At 31.3% G+C, this 22,839-nt stretch overlaps 1 protein-coding gene across 3 annotated transcripts in view; it reads left to right on the top strand.

Annotated features, from left to right (window-relative positions):
- The window catches only part of LOC145293293 (neuroglian-like), a 1,600,306-nt gene that overhangs the window by 1,259,525 nt on the left and 317,942 nt on the right, over positions 1-22,839 (top strand). For all 3 annotated transcript variants that reach the window (XM_080139928.1, XM_080139907.1, XM_080139918.1), the window contains exon 5: positions 21,632-22,005. In XM_080139928.1, coding sequence (XP_079996054.1) covers positions 21,632-22,005 — 374 coding nt within the window. The remainder of the gene's footprint in view (positions 1-21,631; positions 22,006-22,839) is intronic.

The following is a 22,839-nucleotide window of genomic DNA, read 5'->3' as shown; positions in this document are numbered from 1 at the left end:
ATATATATATATATATACATATATATATACATATATATATAGATATATACATATATACACATATAGATATATATACATATATATCTATATATATATGCATATATATACATATATATGATGATTGCAACGTCTTGTCAGATGAGTGCCACTCCCTCAGACACTTAAAGTCCATGAGCCCTAACATTACTTTTTTTTTTTTAGTGGTACCGGCGAATTCACACACTCAAGCAGACATGACACTGAAGACGGTCATTGCTGTACATACATATATATATACGTACACGAATACACACACACATATATATCCATAAACATACACACAAATACATACGCATATATACACACACATATACAAATACAAACACACATATACATACATATACACATGCAAATACGTACACGTATATGCACATATACATACACACATATTTAACTACATATACATACATATCTATGCATTTATACACAAACATACACATATGCATATATACATACATACACACACAAACATATGTATACATATATACATACAAACACGCATAAATATATATACATACATAGATACATATACATACGTATGTGCATATATAAACATACGTGCACATACACGTACATACACACACGGATACATATAATGATGGCAAATCAATTATTACATGCTTCCAGCATTTCAAGCCTACACGCGTCACAACTTTTCCATTGCTTTAGGACTATATTTTATAGACAAATGCCTGAGGGAGTATCTATACAAAGATGATGTTACAAAGATTTAGCTTTGTACGACAGCTAAATCTCTCTCTCTCCCTCTCTCCCTCTCTCTCTCTCTCTCTCTCTCTCGGTTCAAAATGTTGAGATACAGCAACAAGCAAGAGCAAGATAGGCAGCAACAAGTTAAACTGCAGACCAGCTTAATGCGGGTACTGGTCTCCCGCTTTATGGTTTTTTAAATCAGAGAATTGTTTCTACTACAGGAGTTGTCTTTACCATGGCTTACGCGAGCCCTTTCCACTCCACATACAGATGGAAATAAAGATATGCATGCACACACACAGAATGCGCGTAAACATACATATGCATGTACACACACATGCAAACATACACCCATAGAGGCACACATACAAGCATGTATTTACATATGCATAGACACACGTACACATACACATACATGTAAAATACACATGAAGGGGGCGTTCCAAAAGTCATATATCCTCAATGATCAGGATGAAGGTGATGGGTACAGTTCAATGAGTTTGACAAAAAAAAATCCAAAACAAATTAAATATACATAGAATCAGACGAAAAATCCAAATGAACAGATCAGTGTTTGAAACTGCTGGGTTTTTTTCCTTTTCCTCCCTCTCTTCCTCTTGTATTTTTTAAATAAAATTTTTGTACACAAAAACTCACGTCCCGAAGGCAGACAATGATGGCAAACTTCACGCATTATACACACACACACACACACACACATATATATATATATATATATATATATATATATATATATATATATATGTATATATATGTATATATATAGTATAACATATTAAACTCTAATTTGCATTTGTTTTCTACAAAGGTTTGGGAAGGTTTGCGTTGTCATTGTGATCTTCACCAGTACATACTCTGAAGCAGAGACTCAAACTTGATTTTCTGCAGACTTATATTCTAAACCAGTTAGTTTGTGAAAATTGTCAAGGATGGCTTTATAATAATTATTTCAAGATGGCGAAAGCTGTCTAGTTAAGGCTTTTAGTTTGGGACGAGTGAGGGGCCGTGTGTGACGTTCAGGAAAAATGAGATGTCGCCATTCGTCGTGTTATGGATTGGATTCTGGTGGGGAGCTTGCTTTGGAAGGAACCAGGGATGAAATCTTTGGACAGAGAAATTGATGGAGAGAAAGAGAGAGGGAGATAGAACGGGAAAAGAGAGCGTTACATCTAATTGGTAAACAGAGATGGGTAAGGGCTCATCTGATGATCCATGGGAAGTGGTGGTGTGTTTGGTATGGAGAGTTCCTCACTCCCTCTGGCAATTGCCGATGGACACATCAACAAAACTACCGAGGGAGAAAAGACGAGCACGGGATTGCAGCTGTAAATCTTTGCTATTCGACAGCTCCCGTTACCCTGCCGACCTTTACCGTTCTATAGCCTTCTTACAACCTTAACCCGCGTCTCACCCATCCCGAGAGCCAACGGAAGAACATAACGTGGGAAGCCCGGGTTTAAAATGTTTTCTGTGGCTCTCTCTCTTTCTATCTCTTTCTTTCTCCCCCAAAAGATGGTGCCAATTCTGCCTTCGATAATAGCCACTTGATAACCGTTAGTGGTGATAACATCCCCGGCAGGACAAGTAATTGTTGATGTCCACTACAATAGTAGTGGGCGTGGTCGGGGTGGGCCACATTAAAGCTGAGGACCACGTGGAGCTGGGCTGAAAATCAGAGAACAGGGATGGGCTGACCTCGGGCTGGCCGGTTAGATAAGGGTCCTTGGGGCTATTAAGACTATCATCATAATCATCATCGATTTTGCTTTTAAGCACACTTAAATTATCACCATCATTATCATCTCTATATAAAATTAAGTATGTCTATGTGTTTATGGATTTCTACCTTCATGATATACTTCTAAGCTAAGGGTGGGTGATGTCGACTATATTAAGTTTTAGGCAAAAGTAGCAAAGACGAGTTGGAAGTTATGAAAATTTAGATATCGTCAATTCTTGTACAAGTTTAAGAATCAGTTAAATATTCGAATTTCTGTTGCTTTTGGCGTATTGTAAAAGTTAGTATATGACATAATATGAAGGTGACCATCCAACTAAAACTTCAAGTATATTACATTTTTTTTTAAATTTTGATCCATCGTCATATTTCCTGAATTTTAATATTTTCTTAAGCTAAAGTCTTATTTTGCATATTCTCTTGAAACAAAATCGTTTTTTTCTAGAAATTAAAGTCTTTAAAGTCTACACTTGCGCCTGTAGAGAACAACTTGATATATTTTTACGACATATCAACCCCCCTTTTTGGATCAATGATTAATTATACACAACGAGCCGTTACTATTTGACGTTGCCGGGGATTTTTGCTTCAATTTTTTTTTCTTTTTTTTTTTTAAGCTATATCTTTATAAATCCACAAGTCACCCATACATGGAGTATTGTTGCTACTTCTAAGCTTTTAATTTAACACGATATAGGAACTGTTAATTATAAATAATAGATAATATATACAGTAATAAGTAAATAACTATATATATGTATGTGTATAGTAATAATGTAACCTAACAACAAAATTTCCGATACATATTTTAAACTAACAAAGGAAAATTTCATTCGTCAATACAGAGTTACTTACCTTTGTTTAGCACAAAAAAATAAAAATAACATAGTTACAAAATAACTAAATACACGACTTGGTAGCACGGGATAAGTACAACTAGTTTTATATAATTTAGAACCTCTATAACACACTGGGCTTCATGTCAAAATTTGGAGCAATTATGTTGAGCAGTTTTATATTAAATGTGGTTTTAGTATTAATAATGGCAATATTAATACATTTTGTCATTTTTATGGCATACCATGCGTCTTTCCAGGCGCACCTCATCCAAATTTTGTCCAATAGTTTTTTAGCCTAAAGTGCCCATTGCTTTAATGATAACAGTATTAGTAGTATTAACACTTGATTGTCACTCTTACTTCCGGCAACACAGGAATTCTTGCAAAATTCTATGCAATTCTGTCTAGCAGTTTTGGAACCTATAAGTAACCTAGAGACAGATAGGCCAAAGGTGTTAAATTATAACATCGATGCTGGTGATTCAAAATGACAAGTTTTTACCTCTTCCTTCCCGCGCTCTCGGGTGAGAGGGTTAGGAGCATTACTGCAGGGTGTCGGCGGGAGGCAAAGAAATAGAAAGCAAATGAATGAAGAAAAGAAATACGTGAGAGAAAAAGCAGGAAATGCCAGGATATAAAAGCCCGGGAAAATGTGTGGAGATCTTATATATAGAGCATTGATTCAAGAACTACTAGATGCGGAAATTGGTTTCAAAGTTCTGGAAAGTTCGAAGCATTGGGGTTTGGGAAGGGAGATAAGATTCGGAAGGGGTAGATTGGGAGGGTAGATTATCTTGAGGTGACAATGAACAGAAACACTCAAGTAAAAAAAAAAAGATGGTTGGTAGGATATAAAAACTCTGCATTGAGCGGGAAAGGAGTTTAAGCAGGCCCCCGCGTATAGAGTGGGGGCTGGCTTTTGTGTGTGCAATGACGCGGGTGGAAACAGCAAGAAGTGGGTGCGATTTTTACCCCACCCACTCCTGAATAGCTGAAGCAAAAGAGATCGAAAATGTCTCCAGCCATTCCGCTAATGCCTGCTTAAGTGTGACTCTACTTTTTAATGGAGTCAGGAAGCCTCTATTTTGTTTTCCCCACTCATTAACATGCAAGTATTTCGGAATAAGTATTTAAGGACAGTGGTGGGTAAATGCGGTTCCAAGAATTTCAGAATAGAGAGGGAAAGGGGGCAACGTGGCTAGCCAACACCACAAAAGCAGTGAAGAAGAAAGAAAAATAACGTTCGGTCTCCATGTTTCAAATTATATATATATATATATATATAGAGAGAGAGAGAGAGAGAGAAAGATAGATAGTATAGATAGATAGAATAGTTATCCACGAACACGGATTCCGTCATCGCTACGGCTCATCAGCGTAGCTGATTTTACAGGATTCGAACCCACAACCATGGAGGTTGAAGTCGGATACGTTAAGCATTATGCTTAGAATAACCTGTTTTGAAATTGTGTGTTAATTTATCACTTATCATTTTATATATTTTTTTAGTAATAACTATTACTGGTATTAGTAATTCCCCATGCCTTACATACAAAATAGCAATAAAAAAAAATTACATTACATATAAAATAACAATAATATATGTGTGTGCATATATATATATATATATATATATATATATATATATATATATATATATATATATATATATATATGCATAAAAGATTGTTTGAATTTTTATGTATTTTTTATTAGCGATTAATTTCTTTATTTCGCTCCCTGGGCGTTTTTTTCTTATTGTAAGAAAGGAGGAGTTATTTGCCCTTTTTTCTTCGCCAAAATCTTAGGACCTTTTTACTTTTTTATTTTTTTATTTAAGTATTAATTATTAGTTATTAATTAATAATTACTACGTGCATAGATGACTTACTTTTATGCACGTAGTAAATATAAATTAATAATTAATCTATATAATAAGTGAATGTGTGTACATTTCTCTTCCAAACTACTGTGTCAATTTTCAGTCTACAGACGCGAGATTTGACATAAAGGCTATTGAGATTTGGGAAAATCTTTTTAATCCGTTTTCAGCCAGAAATTTGGCTGTCAAGAGGTTGAAGTTCAACGATTTGTCCCTTGAAAACTTTACTAAACTCATCCGCCAATTTTGGGTCGAAACACTTGAAATTTTAGATGTAGGCTACTTGGACATGGATCAAAGATTTTAACTTGATTTGAGCCCAAAACACTACATGTTACGAGGTTAAAATTGGGGTCAAAGTTTTAAAAATTTTACCTCTTCGATCTCTACCAAATTACTTAGCCAATTTTTGGTCTAAACATTTGAAATTTTGCATAAAGTGTATTCAGACATAGTTAAAACCTTTTAATCTGTTTTTGGCCGAAAATGTGGCTGCCAAAGGGGTCAAAGTTCAAAAGATTTGACCTTTGTTGTCTTTAGCAAACTATTCAGCCAATTTTGGGTCTAAACAATTGAAATTTTACATGAAGAGTATTCAAAACAAGGCAAGTTTTTAATTAGTTTTGGGGTGAAACTTTGGCTGCCAAGAGATCAAAGTTGCCTTTTGCGGACTCTACCAAACTCCTCCGCCAATTTCGTGTCTAATTACTTGACATTTTAGATGTAGGTTACCTGGACAGTAGTCCAACATTTTAATATATACATATACATATATATATATTATACATATATATATATTATGAAAATATATATCGCAATTAAGCTACATAGTTTCCCACATTTCATCCTCGTGAGGACTAGATAGCTTTATACCCTTTAATTTGGCATTTATAGGTGCTTAATTTCCTTCAAGTCTTATGCTAGTTAGTACTGGTCTTGAAGTAGAATGTTAAACTACTATGTATATATATATATATATATATATATATATATATATATATGCACATAAAGTTATGTATAGTATATAGAGCCTGAACGAAGCCGGGCTGAACTGCTAGTATATATAAAATGAGAGAACAGACTGTTTTGCTGCTCTTAAGTATGGTTAGACATATTAATGTTTCAGACTGAGATCGAAGCTCGGACCTTTTTTATACGACAGTTCAAACTTTTTATCTACTATAATATAAATACAAGCAAGAAAGCTAAATCTTATATATTTAAACAACTAACAAGAAGACCTGACGTTGCTCGAGATCGAATGATAATTACTTTTATGTACTGTTTCAATATGCTCTCAACATTAGATTTATGTTTTAATATGCTCTCAACATTAGATTTATGTTTCAATATGTTCTCAAAATTATATTTATGTTTCAATATGTTCTCAAAATTATATTTATGTTTCAATATGCTCTCAACATTAGATTTATGTTTTAATATGTTCTCAACATTATATTTATGTTTCAATATGTTCTCAAAATTATATTTATGTTTCAATATGTTCTCAAAATTATATTTATGTTTCAATATGTTCTCAACATTAGATTTCTGTTTCAATATGTTCTCAAAATTATATTTATGTTTCAATATGCTCTCAACATTAGATTTATGTTTTAATATGTTCTCAACATTATATTTATGTTTCAATATGCTCTGAACATTAGATTTATGTTTCAATATGCTCTCAAAATTATATTTATGTTTCAATATGTTCTCAAAATTATATTTATGTTTCAATATGTTCTACACATTAGATTTATGTTTCAATATGCTCTCAACATTATATTTATGTTTCAATATGTTCTCAACATTAGATTTATATTTCAATATGCTCTCAACATTATATTTATGTTTCAATATGCTCTCAATATTAGATTTATGTTTCAATATGTTCTCAACATTATATTTATATTTCAATATGCTCTCAACATTATATTTATGTTTCAATATGTTCTCAACATTAGATTTATGTTTCAATATGTTCTCAACATTAGATTTATGTTTCAATATGCTCTCAACATTAGATTTATGTTTCAATATGTTCTCAACGTTAGATTTATATTTCAATATGTTCTCAACATTAGATTTATGTTTCAATATGTTCTCAACGTTAGATTTATATTTCAATATGTTCTCAACATTAGATTTATGTTTCAATATGTTCTCAACGTTAGATTTATATTTCAATATGCTCTCAACATTAGATTTATGTTTCAATATGTTCTCAACGTTAGATTTATATTTCAATATGCTCTCAACATTAGATTTATGTTTCAATATGTTCTCAACGTTAGATTTATATTTCAATATGCTCTCAACATTATATTTATATTTCAATATGTTCTCAACATTAGATTTATGTTTCAATATGTTCTCAACGTTAGATTTATATTTCAATATGCTCCTAACATTAGATTTATGTTTCAATATGTTCTCAACGTTATATTTATGTTTCAATATGTTCTCAACATTAGATTTATGTTTCAATATGTTCTCAACATTAGATTTATGTTTCAATATGTTCTCAACGTTATATTTATATTTCAATATGTTCTCAACATTAGATTTATGTTTCAATATGTTCTCAACGTTAGATTTATATTTCAATATGCTCCTAACATTAGATTTATGTTTCAATATGTTCTCAACGTTATATTTATGTTTCAATATGTTCTCAACATTAGATTTATGTTTCAATATGTTCTCAACATTAGATTTATGTTTCAATATGTTCTCAACGTTATATTTATATTTCAATATGTTCTCAACGTTATATTTATGTTTCAATATGTTCTCAACGTTAGATTTATATTTCAATATGTTCTCAACATTAGATTTATGTTTCAATATGTTCTCAACGTTATATTTATATTTCAATATGTTCTCAACATTAGATTTATGTTTCAATATGTTCTCAACATTAGATTTATATTTCAATATGTTCTCAACGTTATATTTATGTTTCAATATGTTCTCAACGTTATATTTATATTTCAATATGTTCTCAACATTAGATTTATGTTTCAATATGTTCTCAACATTAGATTTATATTTCAATATGTTCTCAACGTTATATTTATGTTTCAATATGTTCTCAACGTTAGATTTATATTTCAATATGTTCTCAACGTTATATTTATGTTTCAATATGTTCTCAACATTAGATTTATGTTTCAATATGTTCTCAACGTTATATTTATGTTTCAATATGTTCTCAACATTAGATTTATGTTTCAATATGCTCTCAACATTATATTTATATTTCAATATGCTCTCAACATTATATCTATATTTCAATATGCTCTCAACATTATATTTATATTTCAATATGCTCTCAACATTAGATTTATGTTTCAATATGCTCTCAACATTAGATTTCTTTTCTTTGTCTGTAACTACCTTCCTTTCCTTGTTTTTATTACTAAAGCAGTCGAAAGAATCTGAAATATTGGAAAAGTCTGTAAATGAATACATTTGATTAAAGTCGGACCTATTTGAAGTTTTAACGTGTTTTATCTCCTTAGGTTTCAAACAAGACATTCACATCGCAAAAGGTGCTTGTTATAAATGCGTACATACAACCGTATTAAAATAAAAATAGAAACGGCACTAACCCTATGTGGGTTTAACCGGCTTTCTCCAAAGGAGAAACTTCCATGGGAGTTTAAAATTCACAAGCGGTCCCCAGTCGCATGTATATCCCCGTTAGGATTTTGCAACTCTTTAAGGGGGTGTCGACGTCCTCCTATATAGAGCGCTTGGAATTTCCTAATTGGTCACCCATTTTAGTAATGACCAGGCTCAATGTTGCTTAACTTCGGTGATCTAACGAGAACCGATATGTCAACGTGATTATGCCGTATGCGATTGTGCAACCGTAGAAGAAGTTCTGTCAGTCAATATCTTACACTTTTGGAAATAATTTTCATCGTTGCAGACTGAACATACCCATCTTAAGAATATGTATTCCTGCTGTGTTTGCGTGTTCACGGTGGGGTGGGGGGATGGGGTAGCTGTCCTTCTCTTTTGGATGGATTGTCTATCACCCTCCTCCCGCGCATCCTAGGATATTTTCACGGACAGAGCCTGAATTACTCGGAGAGAAAATAAAATTAGCACTTTAAGTCGTAAGCAAGTAAAAGGGTCATGGCGGAACCTGCTGAATGCCAAGTCCGATATCGGGTGGCGCAGATAGGAAGAAGAAAAAAACGGATCACAATAAAAAAAAAAAAAAAAGAAGAAAAGACGGCAACTGAGGAGAAAAAAAAAAGATGTCTCCTGCCGGTTCCAATCCAAATTCTAACTTGTTCTTTCGTTTTGATCCTTAATATTATCAGCACTGACAGTTAATTTAACCAAAAGGAGGATAAAATTGAGTGGCATCTGCACCAGCTCTGCTCCAAATAATGTGTGGAGCTAATTCTGTTTCTTTCTTTTCATTTAGTTCTTTGGAGTGAGGAATACATCTTATCTCGTATGTCTTCGTGCCAATGCTATTAACTCCCACAGTTCCATGGACAGCATCCCAGTCTTTCATCCATCCATGATCATCTATCTATCTATCAATAATTTATATATCAATTCATGTATTAATCTATCTATATTTTTCAGTGTATATATATATATATATATATATATATATAAAGCTGAATGTGTGTCTGTGTGTGTGTCTGGTCACGAATAGGCTCCTATATGGTTGACTATTTAAAAAAAACTGATCACATATAATGATAGAAGATGTATCGAGACACAGGAATGGGTATGTTTGATCTGGAATAATGATGATTCATTAAAATTGTGGGGTATGCGTACGCGCCTGGTCCACAAAATATGTCAAAAATTTAAAAATAAAAAAAACGTTTATAAGTGTTTTTGATATAGATTTACATAATAATACTTTGATAAGTATGTTTTAACTTAAATAGGGACGGTATAATAAAATTGCGGGGTCTGCGTTCGCGCCTCCATAGAATGGAAATAGGTACAAACTTTAATATAGACTTTTCATATCTATCTGCGTAAGCATACTTTGATAATTATGTTTCAGTTTGAAGAAAGATGGTATAATAAAATTATGGGGTGTTCATTCGCATCTGACCTCCATAGAATGGAAATATGTCACAAAGTTCAACAAGGTTTTTTAATATAGATCCACAGAATATTGTGATAAGTGTTTCAGTGTGAACATGTATGGTATAATAAATTATGGGGTTTATCTATTTTATTTTTACTTTCACCATATTTTGCTTTGGTTTTGATACCCCCAAATTGGAAGATATCTCTTTACAACCCTTCCTTTTCATAACCTATCATACTTTCATAAATCAGAGTCCATTTACTGTAGGCTATTTTTGAACCCAGTCAACGACGGGTACTTTTGCTAGTATTTATATATATATATATATATATATAATGTGTATATATATATAATGTGTATATATATAATGTGTATATATATATAATGTATATATATATAATGTATATATATATAATGTATATATATAATGTATATATATATATATAATGTATATATATATATAATGTATATATAATGTATATATATATAATGTATATATAATGTATATATATATATAATGTATATATAATGTATATATATATATAATATATATATATAATGTATATATATATATATAATGTATATATATATAATGTATATATATATATAATGTATATATATATATAATGTATATATATATATAATGTATATATATAATATATATATAATGTATATATATATATATAATGTATATATATATATAATATATATATAATGTATATATATATAATGTATATATATATATAATGTATATATATATAATATATATATATATATATATATATATATAATGTGTGTATATATATATATATATATATATAATGTATATATATATAATGTATATATATAATGTATATATATATAATGTATATATATAATGTATATATATATAATGTATATATATATATAATGTATATATATATATAATGTATATATATATATAATGTATATATATATATAATGTATATATATATGTATATATATATATATATATATATATATATATATATGTATAGTCCGTTAAGTCAAATTGATGGTTGGATATGCTTAAATTTGTGCTCATTTTTTGCATTTAATACTCATCCTTAGTAATTTGCAATACTTAGTCCAGTACATCTCATCATAGCAAAGATTCATACAAAATATTAGTCAAATCATACCAGTAGTTTCAGAGAAAAGTGGAACAGCCAGATAAACAAATAGAAATATAGTAATAATAATAATAATAATAATAATAATAATAATAATAATAATAATAATAATATATTTCATGTATCCACATAAAATGAGAAATAATATTTTTTCTATAGATTTTCAGTATTTTTTTTCAACAGTGCTCGGTACGTGAGTAGGGCTAGATATCAAATTATATATGGCAATTAAGATGCACAGGAGGTTCCGAATTTCATCACTACAGATGAGTAGAAACTCTAACCAGTGTTTGGTTAGCTAAATAAACTAAACTACGTGTATACACAAAAGCATTCGGTAACATGAATTCTATGCATTTTAACCTGCCGTTCTCTTATAGAAATGAAACATGCAAGCCGATAGATAGATAAAGTTATGAAAATATATGACATTTAGACTATTTGTGTTTCCTTTCTGGTAAATAAATGTATGTTTAGCTCTTGCTAAAGTGTTTCACAATATAGTTTATTAAACCTATGTACTTTATATATGTGTGTGTGTGTGCATGTGTGTGGTATGCATTTATGTGCTACATGTTTCATAATTTTTAAAGGGAAATTGCTCCAGACAAATTATGAAGCCATTTTCCCACCCAGAAACAGTATGATTACGGTACAAAATAAGGGGAGTTATAGTTACGAGGCTTCCAAAATTACAGCAAAGGTATAATTTCTACTCTTTTTACTTTCTAGTAATAAAGGTCAAAACTCTATTCTCTTTAGTCTCCACTACAAAGGGCTAATTTCTACTTTTCTTACTCTCCACTATAAAGGTCTAATAATTACTATTCTTATTCTCCACTATAAAGGTCTAATTATTATTTTTCTTATTCTCCACTATAAAGGTCTAATTTTTATTTTTCTTATTCTCCACTGCAAAGGTCTAATTTCTTCTTTTCTTACTCTCCACTATAAAGGTCTAATTTCTACTTTTCTTACTCTCCACTATAAAGGTCTAATTTCTTCTTTTCTTACTCTCCACTACAAAGGTCTAATTTTTACTTTTCTTATTCTCCACTACAAAGGTCTAATTTTTACTTTTCTTTTTCTCCACTACAAAAGTCTAATTTTTACTTTTCTTTTTCTCCACTATAAAGGTCTAATTTCTACTTTTCTTATTCTCCACTATAAAGGTCTAATTATTACTTTTCTTACTCTCCACTATTAAGGTCTAATTTTTACTTTTCTTATTCTCCACTACAAAAGTCTAATTTTTACTTTTCTTATTCTCCACTACAAAAGTCTAATTTTTACTTTTCTTATTCTCCACTACAAAGGTCTAATTTTTACTTTTCTTATTCTCCACTATAAAGGTCTAATTTCTACTTTTCTTATTCTCCACTACAAAGGTCTAATTATTACTTTTCTTACTCTCCACTATTAAGGTCTAATTTTTACTTTTCTTATTCTCCACTACAAAGGTCTAATTTCTACTTTTCTTATTCTCCACTATAAAGGTCTGATTTCTACTTTTCTTATTCTCCACTATAAAGGTCTAATTATTACTTTTCTTACTCTCCACGATTAAGGTCTAATTTTTACTTTTCTTATTCTCCACTACAAAGGTCTAATTTCTACTTTTCTTATTCTCCACTACAAAGGTCTAATTTCTACTTTTCTTACTCTCCACTATAAAGGTCTAATTACAACTTTATTATTCTCCACTATAAAGATCTAATTTTACTCTTCTTACTCTCTTAAAGATCTGATAACAACTTTTCTTATTCTCTACTATAAAGGTCTAATTTTTACCCTTCTTGCTCTCCACTATAAAGGTTTAATTACTACTTTTCTTATTCTCCACTACAAAGGTCTAATTACTACTTTTCTTACTCTCCACTATAAAGGTCTAATTATTACTTTTCTTATTCTCCACTATAAAGGTCTAATTATTATTTTTCTTATTCTCCACTATAAAGGTCTAATTTTTATTTTTCTTATTCTCCACTGCAAAGGTCTAATTTCTTCTTTTCTTACTCTCCACTATAAAGGTCTAATTTCTACTTTTCTTACTCTCCACTATAAAGGTCTAATTTCTTCTTTTCTTACTCTCCACTATAAAGGTCTAATTTTTACTTTTCTTATTCTCCACTACAAAAGTCTAATTTTTACTTTTCTTATTCTCCACTACAAAGGTCTAATTTTTACTTTTCTTATTCTCCACTATAAAGGTCTAATTTCTACTTTTCTTATTCTCCACTATAAAGGTCTAATTATTACTTTTCTTACTCTCCACTATTAAGGTCTAATTTTTACTTTTCTTATTCTCCACTACAAAGGTCTAATTTTTACTTTTCTTATTCTCCACTATAAAGGTCTGATTTCTACTTTTCTTATTCTCCACTATAAAGGTCTAATTATTACTTTTCTTACTCCCCACTATTAAGGCCTAATTTTTACTTTTCTTATTCTCCACTACAAAGGTCTAATTTCTACTTTTCTTATTCTCCACTACAAAGGTCTAATTTCTACTTTTCTTACTCTCCACTATAAAGGTCTAATTACAACTTTTCTTATTCTCCACTATAAAGATCTAATTTTACTCTTCTTACTCTCTTAAAGGTCTAATCACTACTTTTCTTATTCTCTACTATAAAGGTCTAATTTTTACTCTTCTTGCTCTCCACTATAAAGGTCTAATTACTACTTTTCTTATTCTCCACTATAAAGGTCTAATTTTTACTTTTCTTTCTTTCTAGTTTAAGGTCTAATTTCTACTCTTCTTACTCTGAAGTAAAAAGGTCGAATTCCTACTCTCTTTAACTACAAGTATAAAGGTCTAATTTTTACTCTTCTTACTCTCAAATATAAAGAAGTAATTTCTACTTTCCTTTATATGTTTACATGTGTGTGTATATAGGTGTAAATTTGTATGTGGAATTTTAGAGACAATACAGAAGTTTAAAGTTATAAAATTTCATGTATATATTATTTCTATGGTTGGTCCAGAGATCTTAATCAAATGAAGCCATGATGTTTATGGCAGTCCTCAATAACTAGGATAGCTGTATTTTAGTATGTTTTTTTTTATTTACACGTTTGTATATGAAGGTAGATGTGAATGAGCGTTGTCTGTATGTGTTTTAGATTAAATTGAATAACCTCTATTATCACGTTCTCCCTTTGGGGATTTTTTTTTACAAGGTAGTCACTACTTATCGAGGCCCGGAAGCCACTCGGGGATAAGGATTATTGCGTGTGCAGTAATCAATCGGATAGTATCGTAGTAATTGTTAGTAATGGAGATGTGATAAAGTGTCTTACTTAAGTGTCTTACTTCATCAGGTATTTGGATATGTTGGACTTGAAAACATCCAGGTTGTAGTCAGGTGAGAAACAGGCAAACAGAAGAGAGTTCCACAGGCGTGCACTTCTAAGAAAGAAGCTTTGTTCATGGAATCTGCGTTTTGGTTTTGGCACAGATAAAGAGTGGGGAAATTTTTGACAGTGGTTTCAGCTAGACGGGTGTTCATCTTGAAAGATTGGCGAAGGGGGACCAGATATTGGAGTTCAGACGAGCACTTGCCATGGAAATAACGATAAAACAAAGACAGGCTCGCAACGTCTCTTCTGTGAGAGAGAGGTTGCAGGGAAGAGAAAAGGGCACCCCCCACTAAGCCACGAAACCTATTTTGGATTCTGTCAAGGCAGGATAGGCTGTTTTTAGAAGCTCCTGTTCAGATGTGGCAGCAGTACTCCATCTCCTTCTTTCTCATACAACCAAAACTTTACTGGGGCTACAAGTTCAGGTTATCTAAATGTGCCAGCTTTCCGAGAAAAGGAAATGCACAAAACATTGATGTTATATTTTTTCTTTTCCCTTTTGCAGAACTGAACCATGTTCTCCAAAGCTAAAAACAAAGACAGCAATCTTCTTCTACAGAACAACTAATCTACACACCATGAATAAATATTATATAACTTGAAGCATGAATTTATTTTTGACTAAATAATTGCATTTAGCATTAAAAATGAAACGAAAATGTTATTGTGCCGTTAAACAAAACAACCATAACTTTCTACGATCATTGAATTCATTCGTCTTTTCAGTATATTTACTGTGATCTGAGGAAGCCGGACTGTAAATAAAGTCGCAGCTGAAACATGTATGCATATATGTAGCCAAAGGTGTTTGTATAAATAAACACACACACACACACACACATATATATATATATATATATATATATATGTGTGTGTGTGTTTGTGTGTATTTATATGTATATATATATATATATATATATATATATATATATATATATATATATAAATGGACATTTTGAATGAAATCATGTAGATTCACAACAAAATTTATTAACAAGGAGTACAAAAATATTAGTTGTTATTCCTTAATCCATGCATTTTCGATGAATGGCTATTCTTATCGGAGGAAATGTTAGCAAAATAGATGGATTAAGGAAAAAACTTTTTTTTTTTTTACTCGTTTGTCAAACAATAAATTTTGTTGTGAATCTACATGATTTAGTTAACCATTTCCATTTATATTATTGCTCTATCTTGTATATTGAGCTTTTTTCATCCGCTTGGGAGTGTCTTAGAAATATTAATACTAATATTTATATAGACTTTATGCTTACAGTATTATACAATCTGAAATCCGACGGCATTTCAGAATTTTATTTAATATATTATATACATATATATATATATGTGTGTGTGTTTGATTACATATGTGTGTGTGTGTGGTTACATACGTTTGTGTGTTTATATATATATATATATATATATATATATATATATATATTGTGTGCACATATATATATATGTGCGTGGTTACATACATGTGTGTATATATATATGTGTGTGTGTGTGGTTGCATACGTGTGTGTATATGTGTGTGTATTTATATATGTGTGTGTGGTTGCATACGTGTGTGTATATGTGTGTGTATTTATATATGTGTGAGTGTTTTCATATACATATGTGTATATCTATATGTGTGTGTGTGTCTGTGTACTGCCATTCATATTAAAAACCTATTTTTCTATTTAATTAAAAAGAACATACAACTTTATTGTTTATGGGTTGTTGAATTGCATTCATCTGTAAAAGATTTAGCTAATTTGCATATTTTTTTAAACGTTCATTTTAATTATTTCCCTATTAGTTTTTTCGGGTTTCTTTAGTCAACTATTACATGTAATTATATTCATGAAGATATTCTACATGATTTATATTTGCGTAATATTTGCGTAAAAAGGTTATAGTAAACACAAACCTCTTTCTATATATATTTATGTATACGTATATATATTTTTTCAAAAATTTTGCTTACCAAATTTCTCTGTCAGCTTTTGGTCTACAGACATGAAACTTGATATATAGGGTATTCGAACCCATGCGAAACACTATATTTTTGTTTTAGCCGGGGAAAGTCTGTGCAAAAGTGTCCAAATTTTAAAAATAGAATTTTCCAGGTGATGATCGAGCGACGGATTTACAAATATGCATACGTAGCGTAATAGCTATTGGTTCATGTTTTAATTTCTTGCCTTGCAGCAAACATGTCTTTATAGCTTAGGCATTAACGTCAAAATAAATAGTAAATCGTAAGCTAAACGTTGCGGTTTCGATTCTCAGTGGTGGCGCACGAGTAATTTTTTTTTTAACTTTTTAAATTATCATTATATATTGGATCCAATATGATAATAAACACGAAATCTGCATTAATCAAAATATCATATTTAAGCGTATTTTACCGGGCAATACCGGGCTGCCTACTAGTGTATATATATATATATATATATATATATATATATATATATATATATATATATATAATGTGTGTGTATTTGAAAACATGATTGTTGAAAATCAATATTGAATTAAAAACTCAGATAATTTGATTAATTTTCCCAATATTTGTTTCTTCTCTTAAAATCAAAAATATTTTGGAAATGACTAAAATCGATAAATATTAAAACATTTCCCAATTTGTTTGTGAATTCAGTATCGATTAACTGCAAAGATGTCCATCTAACTTAATATATTTGATTGCGAAAAGAAATAACGTAAAAAAAATTGTAAACGAATCGAAATGAATAAATAAAACAAAGTTAAAGATATTGAAGAGTTTGTTTGTTTTTTTTTTTTTAAGTATCCCAGCCGACATCTTTGGATATAAATGTGCGTGTGTTACACAACATGATGACAACATCATTACCGTCGGTTTCAAATTCATACAAAGGGGGCCTATAGTTGATATCCGATGCTAGAATTTCTTCAGCTTCCGTTTATATCTATCTTTAAGGAAAACGTTAGCTCCTGTAAGACAAATGACTTAATATTATACTCATTTTTTTTTTAATTTTCCTTAATAATTGAGTACTCTGCTGGGATTCTACTTCACTGTCTTAACACACACACACATTAGCAGAATCATCTGGCGTTATCAGGAATTGAAAGTAGGAATCGTATGTCACCGAACTCATAAGACTATATCGCTTTTTTATTTTTGTTATTTATATTTTATAACATTAAATTTTATAAGTGGGGTCATATATACTCGGCCTTGATTGGGTGTAACGAAAATTACATTAATTTAAGAAAATCTCTGTAAATTTATAGTCTTTAGTAATTCTCGAAGTCGATGTGAGGTTCTTATGTTTATCTCTCTGTATATAGAGCAATATATATGCGAGGGTCGTTCCTAAAGCTATGGCCTTCTTCTTTTTAACTAAAAAATTAAAAATCTTGAAGAGCTATGAAAACGGGAGTAGTACCATAAAAACGAGCCACCGTTTGTGTTCTAGAATTTATTTTTTTTACACGGTCACCACCATTCTCAGTGCACGTTTCCCAGCCTTTTCTTATGCCTCCTTCGTAAAAATCCAGAGCGCGCTTCGTCCCTCGCATCAATATCGCCACTCTGAAATCGACGAACCCATTTCCTAAATATCTTAACAGCAATTGCATCAGCATCGTAAACATTCAACAAGCGCCGGTGAAAGCTGATTGGTAGTATTTTTTTTTATTATTATTATAGTGAGGAATTCAATGATGCATCTCTGCTTCTGACGCACGTCCATGACAGGGTTTGCTTTCTTAGAATCTCACACCACCAATATCTGGCGCAGAGATGAAACTTTCAGGTCATGAATTCATGTTTAATCATAATAACAATGCAATTTGCAATCCTCTCTGATCCAGTCATGCGGAATAAAAAATAGGAGTCACTATTGGAATGTCACTCGTATATATTAGTAGGGTATCCGTCTTATGACTGACATAAGGAAAAAATACAGCATTAATTGTAGTTTTAAATTTCAAAATTTTAATATCTTTCCTTTCTTGTGAAGGGGGAAGTATAGTACAGTTTTTGTGGCTTGCATATCTAACTATCTATCTATCTTATATATGAGTGTATGTGTGTATATCTATATATGTATATATATATGTATATATAGTCATCCACATGCAGTACTGTTTCGCTGTTTCACAGCTCATCAGTGCGGCTAGACAAGCAACTACCTCAAGCCAGAATCGAAACCCGTTACGCTATACGGCTGCTGCTATGCGGGTAGTGAATTAACAATGTATTGATATTTTCAAAAGTATCTAAGCTCAATTTGTTTACACAAAGAACATCGCTTCATACGCTAATGGTAATTTGTATATCACTTCCCAAATGCTCAACCTCAGATAGGGAGCATTATATATATGTATGCATGTAGACCTTATAAGTATAGGCATTTAAAATTGTTGTAGACCTTGGAAAATTCAGTATGTGTATTGCTATACATATAAGATGACTGACCAATTTTGATGATTTCAGGTAGTCGATGCTTTTTATGTGATAATTTTTTTTGTCACTTATTGTAATTTGTAACTAACGATTAACTCCTGGTGAATTTGGTGGTCAAAGGATTCTTCCGTTCATTATTTTTAAGTTCTGTATACATTTTGTGCCGTAAAACAATTATGTGTGTGTGTGTGTGTGTGTGTGTGTGTTAGTGATAAAACGATTTCAATATTTTTCTCGCTTCCGATAAAATTCTCGATTCCGATTCTTTATAAATCTTTAAATATTTAACAATAGAATTGTTATTTATTCTCGATTACCGTATTAACACATGTTAAATGTCCGGATATTTTCTCAAGTATAAAAATGCTCTTGGGGGGTGGGGCTTACTATAGAGTTAAGTTTTAGCATTAATTTAAAATATTTATTATTTTATCATTACTTCCAACGGTGGAAGATTTTTTTTTTCTTAAAACAAAATTAAATTTTTAAAAAAAAGACAAAAGAATCGGAAAATAGGCACAAAATTGTCTGATTCCGATACCGATTACGATATCCCCAAAATTTCCGATTTTTCCGGATTTCGATTAATCGTCCTAATATATATATATATATATATATATATATATGAGAGATAGAAAGAGAGTAGGGGGGTAAGAGAGCTAACACCTGTTTTATTTTATACAAGGTTTAGTTGCCTCGGTCAGTTGAGTTTATGTAAATAACACGTGATAAGACGTGAAAGGGATTATAAATTCGAGACATATTCATTCTGGCCTTAATCTACCAGCTTCAAAATCTAACCTAAACCCTCACCCTAACACACACTAACTGACAACTGGAACAGTCAGACAATTTTAAAAGATAAGGAGGGACTCCTATTTCGCAATTAAAAAAAATGGAGAGTTAATCATGTCAAATAAACGTGGAGGTCGCAATCGTGTGCAAAATAAAATAAACAATCAAATAAAATTAAAAACACAGAATCCTTTAAGTGTTCTGGCAAAGTGCCTGAAAAACATCTTAATAAATAAAACGGTAAGAGATGGTAGCTCTAATGGATACTGTCACTGACTAGGGAATCCGCTATACAACGCTACAACCCCCTCAGATACATATGCTGTAACAAAAAAATTAATTAATAGATAACTTATAAGAGCTATCGTGTCTAAACATCAAATATGCCACTGAATATATTAATAATATCATCTTCAGGGATCGACGCTTGAACCATCTTATTACCACTAGACTACAAGATATGAGCTTGTAAATGATATACAGAATTTCGTTTTATATATTAACCTCCGCTTTAAAGTGCTCTATTTTCTTATTTGTAAAGAGCTTTGTATTATGCTAAGAAATAGTGGGTGACAGTGCTCAAACCCAGACGTGGGTTTATATTGCAATCCACGGATTATTTTTTTTATTATTATTCTATTTTTTTTTTAAGTGGAATCATTCTGGGCCCATAACCTTTTGAGCGTAAAGTCATTCTTGTAATAGAAAAATTGTCTTGTAGTTGTCTCAAGAAGAACATGGCAATATAAATCCAGTTAGAAAGTTATTTCCGTGTCAAGAATTAATAAGAAGAATAAAGATCAGCAGAGCATAGCGGTGTTCTCGTACCAAGACGAGAAGTTATCACTAGGGCTATGACAAGAGAATATTCTTTTCATTATTTTGACTCTCGGGTATATATCGGTTAATGTTTTATGTGTTTTGTTTGTTTTTTTTAGATAAAGTGATATGGTTCTTGATTGATTAGCTTTGTCCAACTGTGTCAGATGTATGCTCGAGAGTCAAACCAATAATAAGAATATTCTCGAATAATTGAGGCGAAAGCACCAAAAAAAAAAACGTGATGAATGAACTAAAAAGTGAATTAGGTCAAATATCAATTCCGCAGTGAAGTTTGTTTTGGTTTAGATTCAGTCACATCACACTCGAATTCTAAATGAATGTTTTTGTTTTTTCGATGTGTAAAACTTTTTAATCGGTTTTCATCTGGAAAAAAAGGCTACTAAGGGGTCAAAATTGAAAAATTTGGTACATGAGTCATCGGATTTTTATCTGTTTGTCAAGTGTTTCATGAATGTGGCATGTGTGAATCTTTCATATGACAGCTCCCTTATGTTAAGAATAAGTAGTTTGAAAACGCTTTTTAAAGATAATGTCAAGCTGACCTAATGGTTATTATCTATTTATCACCAAAGAATTTAAAAGATTCAGTCTATTTTATAAAGCAATTCTTACTTCTGATTGGTTTGTTCTATCACCTTGTTTATAAATAGAATTGCCTAAATCTTTCAGTATACCAAAAATAGTGCACCAACAACTGATATTTTGTCTTTTTTTTTTTTTTTTTTCAGGTGTTCCTGACCCACCATTGGATGTGAAAATCGTGAGCTGTCCCAATGGCGGAGCAGAACTCTCTTGGAGGCCAGGCAATGACAATGGATATCGTATCAGCAACTTTTTTATTCAGTATAATTCTTCAGCAAACCCAACCTTGTGGCACATTTATGAAGAGCCAATCTTGCCCTCATGGACAAATTATTATATGAACTTACGTCCATGGGGCGTCTATTCGATACGTATGCTTGCCGAAAATAAACTTGGCTTGTCAAAACCCAGTGCTCCTACCAAAAGAACTTGCTCAGCACCACCATCGCACCCAGATAGAAATCCGAAAGAAGTTTGGACAAGGACAGACCAGACTGGAAAACTTATAATTCAATGGACAGTAAGTGTATTCCTTATTTGCCTTTAATTTTATTTATTTATTTTTATGTAAGTCACTCTAGACAAGGCATGAAGCCTCCTGATGTAAGGAGCTAAAAATAACGCAATATAATTTTATTGCATGATAACAAAAAGAGCGAAAGAAAAAGGTAGAATTACTTTAAAAGGCAAAATAATCTATAATATAAATCTCACCTGTCTGTTTATGTTTGTATGTCTGCCTAAAACTTTCGACAGAGGAGACGGATGTACACGAAATTGGTATCGTTTTGAAGCTCGACCCTTCGAATGACAAATATCGAGAAAAAAAATTCCTTCACCTTCAACTGGGCACTTTTCTTCAAGGAGGGTTCGCTTTTTTCTCCGATATTTTCGAAAGTCACCCTCTCTTTTCGGTTGAATAGCCTTAATTTAAACCTTCGCCACTTCCGGTTTGGCAAAGAGGTCACGTTTGAGGGAGGGGTCACGTTCTTTTCCTCCTTCGCGATACAGGGTCGACCTTGCCTGCCTCTATCACTTTTTATGCTCAACACATACCTCCAAACAACCGGGCAACGCCGGGCACCCAGGCTAGTCGGAACTAAAAGCCAAAACATTAACATGGCAATAATGGGGTCAATCGTTTCCGCCAGAAATATTTTGAGACACACATCCGTGTGTAACATATCACTTGAGAATACTTTCAACTTTTAACAACATGGCGCATCTATACGTCTCACTGTGTAAAACAATGGTAATATTTAATTTTGTTTAGTTTTTTTGTTTGTTTGTTTTGTTTTATTTTGTATTTATTTATTTATTTATTTTTGCAATAACATGAATCGCATCATGTGGT

This window comes from Euprymna scolopes, chromosome 2 (assembly GCF_053919585.1).
Source record: "Euprymna scolopes isolate OS-2025 chromosome 2, ASM5391958v1, whole genome shotgun sequence".
NCBI classification, from domain to species: Eukaryota; Metazoa; Mollusca; class Cephalopoda; order Sepiida; family Sepiolidae; genus Euprymna; species Euprymna scolopes.
Note: the sequence above shows the minus strand (reverse complement) of the source record. Positions and strands in the feature narration are given on the sequence as shown.